Source organism: Lipotes vexillifer, unplaced genomic scaffold (genome assembly GCF_000442215.2).
Source record: "Lipotes vexillifer unplaced genomic scaffold, Lipotes_vexillifer_v1.1 scaffold1034, whole genome shotgun sequence".
NCBI lineage: Eukaryota > Metazoa > Chordata > Mammalia > Artiodactyla > Lipotidae > Lipotes > Lipotes vexillifer.
In genome coordinates, this window is record NW_006790288.1 from 981 (window position 1) to 9,265 (window position 8,285).

At 43.8% G+C, this 8,285-nt stretch overlaps 1 protein-coding gene across 1 annotated transcript; it reads left to right on the forward strand.

The window, feature by feature from the left end:
• Positions 1 to 508: 508 nt before the first annotated feature.
• Positions 509 to 8,029, forward strand: LOC103069021 (neuroblastoma breakpoint family member 6-like protein; the record flags this gene model as incomplete). The annotated part of the gene is made up of 4 exons (XM_007463522.1): positions 509 to 611; positions 2,660 to 2,895; positions 6,903 to 6,954; positions 7,813 to 8,029. Coding segments are annotated over 4 exons (608 nt in total), but the record flags the coding sequence as incomplete, so codon positions are not given.
• Positions 8,030 to 8,285: the final 256 nt, after the last annotated feature.

An 8,285-nucleotide genomic window follows, 5' to 3' on the forward strand; every position in this document is an offset into this window, starting at 1 on the left:
AACCCCGCACACAGTGACAAAGACCCAACACAGCCAAAAATAAATGAATAAATAAAATTTTTTAAAAATCTTTGAAATATTGGGGGATTACGGAAACTCTCAGTATGGGACAACTGTCAGCCCTACAGTCCTTGGAGCCTTCCCCCAAACATGGGAAATTCCTACTCCATGCCCCAGGTTAATATTCTACTTAAGAGGCTGCAAGGCTTGATAAAGCTTTGGAGTCAGAACTCAGGGTATGTGAATTCTGACTTTGCTTCATTCCAGTTGAATCATCTTGAGGAAGTTATTATACCTGCCTGTGAGCTTCTCTTTCTTCAGCTCTAACATGGGGAGGAATCAAATGCCAAGTAGTTGGGAGGCTGAGGAATCAGATGTGGAAATCCCTGCGTAGAGCCTGCTACCGAGGTTACATCAGTCCCCGGGATGGCCCCTCCCTCCTCCCTTGAAGGCAGTGACCCAGCAGCCTGTCCAGCTTTCCCCTGAGGCGGGGTCTCTGTTTCCTCAGAGTGTGAAGAGTACAAAGACCTCATTGAATCTGTGCTGGAGGAGGAAGTGCTGTTTGAGGAGGGGGAGCTGGCAGAGAAGATGAGACCGGCTGCAAGGCTTGGGTAAGGAGGAAGCTGTGTGGGAAGCTGTGTGAAGTGGGGAAGCCCAGGCTGATAGAATAAAGAGCAAATCTGTGCAAGGAGAAGGGCAGAAATGAACACGGCAGGCCCAGAACTAGACAAAGACAGCCTGCGGGGCTGTGGGAACTGGATGGTGGACTAGTTAGGCCTCTGGATTCTCCCTCAAATACTATATAAATAAAATGGAGACACATGCCTGGGTTGGAATACTAGCAATGTGGCTTCTAGCTGTGTGACCTTGGGCAAATGTACTTAACTTTCCAGTGTCTGAGTTACCTCAGCTACCTCATCTGTAAAATGGAAATACGAACAGTGTCTACCTCAGAGAGTTATGAAGATTAAATGCATGATTACCACTGGTTAGAACTCTCTCTCACACATGTGAAGCTCTCAACAAATATTTGCTGTAATTATTATACTTGTTCTTACTTTTTATAAGTGTGGTGATTGTCATCTTTTTCTAATATTAGATTTGGTATTTTTAAAATTTATGTATTTATTTATTTATTTTTGCGGTATGTGGGCCTCTCACTGTTGTGGCCTCTCCCGTTGCGGAGCCCAGGCTCCGGACGCGCAGGCTCAGCGGCTACGGCTCATGGGCCCAGCCGCTGCGCGGCACGTGGGATCCTTCCAGACTGGGGCATGAACCCGTGTCCCCCGCATCGGCAGGTGGGCTCCCAACCACTGCACCACCAGGGAAGCCCTAGATTTAGTTTTTATTAGTTATGTAGTCCCAACTTAAGGAATCCATGCTGGCAAAGGAGTCCTGACCCCTGAGAGGGGCTTCTTGATGGTGGCTGCCCCAGGTTATGCAGCCTCAGGGCTGGGCCTCTGTAAGACTAGGCCCCTGGGGTGGTGGCAGCCTGGGGACTGCGAGGACCTCTGCTCTTGACAGGCCCAGGGCTTGGCCATGGCTGGCAAGGAGACACTCCTAATTTCCAGTTTTCTGAAGTACCTTTCATGATAATAATGTTTCTCCTCCCCAACTTTGATTTTTTTTTTCTAAGTATCAGACAATGTGGAGTGTTAACTGGGAGGGGCATTGAGTAGATAGATAATTGAGCAGCTGTTGCCTAGAAAATGAATTATTAATTTGCAAGGACCAGCATTGCCCATCCTTAGAGAGTTTCAAACACAGGGTAGATTTTGGCATTTAAGACGTCTTTTAACCTTGGTTAAAATGAAATCTGAGAAGCTCAATTGTGTAAGACCCACTAAAGCAGAGGTATTTGATTGAAGGAGGCCTAGGTCGGGAGCCCTGTTTCTCCTCTGACACTTTATAGGGACTCTAAGGAATAGAGTCTGAAAGACAATCTGTAGAAGATCACTTAGTGGTGAGCAGATTCAGGCATCAGATGGGGTAGATGACAATGTCTAGTCTAGCATTAGGATTACGTGGTTCTAAGTATTAACTGATTGCCTACTTGGGTGTATACACGCTACTGTGTACTGTTAAGTTGGGTAATACGGCACTGTCTCCAGCCTCACAGAGCTCACATTCTAGATTGGAATCTATGAGAAATATTTGTACAATAATTAGAAAACTATGAAATCCCACCTAGAGTAATGCAATTGTTACTCAGAATTTTAACTGTTACTCTTAAGTGCCTCCTTACTAATTACGGCTTATCTTCTTGTCATTCAAAGGAACGCTCTTCATCTTGACCCTCTCACTGATTTTTCTTTTCATCCTTTCAATTAGTATCAGATGTACCTGTCCAATACTTCTGTACCTGACTTCCGCCCACACACACTTTCTGCATAATGCTTGATGTTGCATATGACATTGAAATGGATGTGGACTGAAGTGAGGAACTGAAAGGGCTTCTTTTTAAAGCAAAATTAATAAAAAAGAAAGAGACAAACCCAATGTTATTTTACTCATTTCCCTCTGTCACAGGCAAGGCGCACAACCTGTGTAAGAATTCAACATGGGGAATTTCTTACGAGTAATCTAAGAGATATCTCTGCTGAAATTCCCATAACTTATCATTCATGACTTTCACTTTTACTTTTCTTTCCCACTCTAGGAGATACGATCCCCTAATTCAGGCTCAGGCCCGAGAACTGACCCACTTACGACAGAAGCTACAGGAAGGGAAAGGTGTCTGTTATTTGTTCATGCAGCATGCAAAGAACACAGTCAAGTCTTTTGAGAGTCTCCTCAGGAGCACTGATGTTACCTACTACCAGAGACAGAGATTCTGTGAGCTACTGGCCCAAGGAAGCCAGCTGGCAGAGAGACTTGCCAGCAAACTCACCACTGGTAAGTTGGCTTACAGGTGTCTGAGGACCCTTAGCTCCTCCCAAGGTCCTAGCCTCACATAAGACTCCGTGCCTCCACGACTCTAAGTGTGACTTTTTAGCCAGATGCCCTGCTGTTTTGTGCCAGTCTCAGCCAAAGGATAGTGACACTGTCAGCTAGATAAACCTGGGGGTCCTCCCCTGGGCCCGAGGCAAGCCCCCACAGACATTTCCCGTTTTGGAGCCAGTGTTATGGCTGGACCAACCCTTGTGGTTCTCATTATGATTGCAAGATACACCTCAGCAACAACTATCAGGGAACTTTGAGAAACATGAGGTATATTACTCACACTTCCTGGAGGGTACACGGCTCCCCCAGGGCCGCCCAGTGAAGTCAGGGGTAGAGAGGGAGACAGCACAGGCCTGTGGTTCTGTTTAATTTGGGTTGAGGCTGGGGTGCCTAGGGTTTTGTGGGTTCACTATTTGTGAATTTAAAACAGAAGAGGGGGAATTAAAGTGCAGGAAAGAAAAACAAGTGGTCAAACACCAGTTATCTAAATCAACCAGGGATCTCTAAATCAAGAGAAACTTCAGAGGTGGGGCAGCCTGCTTCTTCATCTAGTCCTGTAGCTGCCCATGTGATTCTTTGAGATAGCTGTCTTTGGAGTGGATGCCTCAGGAATCAGTAATAATATCAGGCACTCGGGTTACAATTTTAAAAGAAGAGGACTGTCAGGTGCTTACACTCCACCTGCCGTTCACCTCACATTCTGGGGACCAAGACAATGTGAGGACTGGCTGGGGGCGAGTACAGGGGAGAATACACGGGGCTGAAGGCCACATTGTTACAACTGCCTCCTTCATCACAGGCTTTTGGACCAGGAGGCAGCAGCCATCCAATCAGTTTTGGTTTTTAAGGATAATTGACAAACAGTAAAATGACCCATTGTAGTATCAGTTCTGTGAGTTTTGAAAAATGCATACAGTGGTAAAAGCACCACCACAATCAAGATGTAGAATAACAAGGGAACTTTTACGAGTGATGGAACTATTGTTCCATCACTCGTAAAAGTTCCCTTGTGCCTCTTTGTAATCAGCCATTTTGCCCAAACCCAGTCCCTGGCAACCACTGGGTCTGTTTGCTGTCCCTTTAGACTTTTCATCTCCAGGATGTATCAGTAGTTTGTTCCTTTTTTATTGCTGAGTACTAATCCCTTATAGAGATGTACCACTTTTTGTTTATCCATTCATCCACAGTTTGGGCCAATTATGAATAATATCTGTTAAGATTCACATACAGATTTTTGTGTGAGAATACATTTTCACTTCACTTCACAGGTAAATATCTAGGAGTGAGATTGCTGGGTCATAGGGTGAGTGTACGTTTAACTTATAAGACACTGCCTTCTAGGTAATTAAGGTTGTGAATTTTCATTTTTGCTTCGTTTTTGATGAACATTTGTCTTTCAGAATAGGATTGTGTGATAATGATTAAATGGCAAAAACAAAGCATGATTTTGTGCAATTAACAAAAAGGTACTGCAAGCAAAATAAAAACGTTTCTTGGTAACACACAGACACACACAGACACACACACACACACACACACACACACACACACACACACACAAAGAAACTGCCAGACTGTTCTCCAATGTGGCTATACCATTTCACATTCCCCCTGGTGATGAGTCAGCATTCCAACTGTTCCCCAACACCAGCTCTTGATATTTTCAGGTTGTTCTTTTGCTTTTTGTCTTTTAATAGGTGTGTGGTTGCCTATCATTGTGGTTTTAATTTTCATTTGCCCATTGACTAATGATTTTGAGGATCTTTTCATATGCCTATTGACCATCCAAATATCTTTGGAAAAGTGAGTGTTCACCTATTTTATCCATTTTAAAGGTGAGTTTTTTTCTTTTTTTTGCGGTACGCGGGCCTCTCACTGTTGTGGCCTCTCCTGTTGTGGAGCACAGGCTCCGGACGCGCAGGCTCAGTGGCCATGGCTCACGGGCCCAGCCGCTCCGCAGCATGTGGGATCTTCCCAGAGCGGGGCACGAACCCATGTCCCCTGCATCAGCAGGTGGACTCTCAACCACTGCGCCACCAGGGAAGCCCTGTTTTCTTATTATTGAGTCTTGAGAGTTCTTTATATTTCTGGATACAATACATTATCAGGTATTTGATTTGTCAATATTTTCTCCCAGTCTGTGGCTTATCTTTTCATTCTCTTAACTCCCTTTCAGAGAGAAGAATTTCTTAATTTTGTTGAAGTCCATCTTATGGATCATAAGTTTGTAGTTCTATCTAAGAACTCTTTGCCTAAAACAAGGTTCTTTGCCTTTCCATGTAGATTTTACAATCAGCTTGTCATTATCTATTTAAATCCTGTTGGGATTTTGAGTGTCATTGCTTTAAATCTATGAAAAGTTTGAGGAGAATGGACATTTTTAAGAATATTGAGTTTTCTAATTAATGATCATAGTGCCTTTCATCAAGTTGAGCTATTGTTTGTTTTCTTTTATTTATCTGTATTTCAATGAACAAACAAACCTTCTACTTATTGTTTTATGATGGCGACTGCGGACATTAGAGAAGAAACTATGTCTCCTAACACAAACATGAGCAGGCACGGTACAGCTGAATAAACCTTTCAACTTATTTAAGGAAGTTCCTCTTTGTTCCTTATTTGCTGAGAGTTTTATTTTGAATTGATGTTGAGTTCTGTCAAATGCTTTTCGTTCATCTGTTGAGATGATTGTATGTTTTTATTATGTTAAGTACTTTTAGATTGTACTGTGGACATTTTGAATATTATATTGTGAGACACTGGGTCCTGTTAAAGTCCTCTGGAAATTATTTCCTAGTGGGCAATCAACCCCTTCTAGGTTCAGACTGCAAGTTCTGTCTCACTTTCTATGGGCAGTAGTTCCAATGTCAGTCTAGTGTTCAGGGCCTTTGAAGTGTTGTTTGGGTCAGTCCAGCAAATATGTCACTAGGTTTAGTTTGCACTAGCTAGTGTTTTATATGGTAATTCAGATCTCTAATCCTTTGCCTTGATTCCTTGGGTCTGTTCCACACATGTTTAGTTTGGGGATGAGCCCTGGGATTTTTGACAGTTTGTAGACAGTTTTCCAGCCTCTCCCCTCTCTGGCATTTATTCCCTACTTTCCAGTTCCCAAGTGTCCTTTTTCCAAGTCCCTCTGTTCAGAAAGATTGGGTTCTCCCAGTCGTTTCTCCTGTCTCACTGTCTTGCAGTTCCACACGACTGGGGCTACTTTAAGAGCAAGGAGGCAAGAAAATTGAGAAAGAAAAAAAAAGAGGTGACACTCTTCACACTTTTCAGACAAGAGGTCCCTTTTGGACTAGAGAGCTAGATTCTCATTTGTGGTTAAGGTCCCTGCTCAGCTGCCTCGACAATACAGTTCTGCAACTGGGCTGGTCTCTGGGCAGGGTCAGGAGAGAAAAAAAAAGAGAAACGGAAAAGAAGGGAAGATTCTCTTTACAGTCATCAGCAGGCAGAGGTCCCCTGGTCCAGTCAGTTGCTTAGAAACAGGTGGTTTCTCCTAAAGTATTTACTCCTCAGTGGCTGCTGCAGGGTCTGTGTGAGAGGAATAATGGGACTCACAACCATGGTCCATCAACCAAGTTTGTGGGGGAAATGAAGATTACAGCTGAAGAAGTATAGAATACAGCCGGGCAAGTATCCTGTGTGCTGGGGAACAGGACGCATCATGGGAACGATTCACCACACCAGCAACAGTGTTCATTGTTGCTCAGGAAAGCCTGTGTCCTCTAAAGACATGACCTGAACCCTCCTAGAATAATTCTTTCAGAGCGTTATGAACAAACATGTAGGTATAAAAAAATAAATAAAATTCTAAATAAATAAATAAAGTAACCCCCCCCAAAACAAAAAAAACAAACATGTAGGGTATTATGGCTCTGTCAGATAGGCCCTTGTATTTGTAAGGCATGAAATGGGACCTGCTCAATTTCCTACTAGCTGTCTCTATTTTTGGTTCACAGGAAATCATCATGATAAGAAGGATGAAGATGGAGAGGAGCCACCGGCACCCAGGTAGCTCTGAATGATGAAAGGGCTGATAATGGAATGGTGAAATCTAGAGAGGATTCCAGAAGCAAGAGACCCAGAGACCAAAGGTCCCAGATCCAGGAGAAACCAGAAACTGCTGATTGTACCTATTTCATTTGTTCATCATACAATGATACGTCCTATTAATCCATGTTTTCTGTTCTCTTTGCAGTTCTTGTATTAGTTAACCATTTCTTAGTAATTCCTCAAGTTAAGTTAACTAGAGTCATTCTGACCTAAAGGTAAACCAGCCAGAGATCCCTGGTTTCTATTTTCTAAAAACCTGCATGGTTAAAAGCTAAAGTGAGATGGCTATCTGGTTTCTGCAGTTTCCTGAGATATGTTGGCAGATATTTCATAGCCAGAAATATCTTGAAAAATAAAGTCAATCATATCAAACATTTAGAGAGAAAGAGAGAGAGGTCTAAAAGCTGCAAGAGCCCTAGGATGTTACACTGCCTCAGGAGCCATTATTCAATGGACTCCTTCATATACTATTACATAAAATTTGTCCACAGCCAATATTATAGGTCTCTGTGTGTTCAATGTGTCAGAGTGTATTTTAGAGGAGTCGTTGAGTCTACTTCCTCATCCGCGTTATGAGGTCAGTGCACTGAACACTTGCTGCTCTCTCTCCTACCCCAACTCTAGGCACACTATGACCCGAGTCAGAAGTGGATTGTTATGCTTTCTCTTTCTGAGAGGGTGGCCCCTTTGGTTTCTGGTGCCTCTTCCATGAGCTTCAGATCAGGACCAGCTGTGAGGCTGTGGTTCCAGGTTGCCTTAGTTTAATCTCCTGTCTTGCCTGCCCTCCACCCTCCCTCCTCTCCATTCCCCACCCAGGCTCAGCAGGGGGCTCCAGGAGGAAGAAGTGAATGAAGTCCTGGAGGACTCACTGGATGAAAGATATCTGACTCATTCCAGTCTCCACGACTCCCTCCAGCCTCCCAGCAGCAATGCTTTTGTGTGTGATGTGCAGGAGGCGACCTCTGCTGTGGATGTAGCTAGTGAGTACTCCCAGTTAAAGAGAATAACCTCCAACAACCAGAAGACTGAATAATAAAGCTCTGGTAGCTTTTACATGCTCACCACCTCTGTCTGCGCTGATTGAGATCATCTCTGCAGGCAGTCCCTAAAAACTAACCTTGAAAAAGTGATTAGGCTGAACACAGTTCTGGGTCCAAGTTTTAAGTACAAAAACTTACTCACTCCTTGGTGAGTCTGGTCATTTGCATTGTTCCTGGTCCACTCCTCACCTCCGTCCCTCTGTCCCCCACTGGCATGTGCAAGCTGAGGAACCCCAGGCAAGCCAGAGT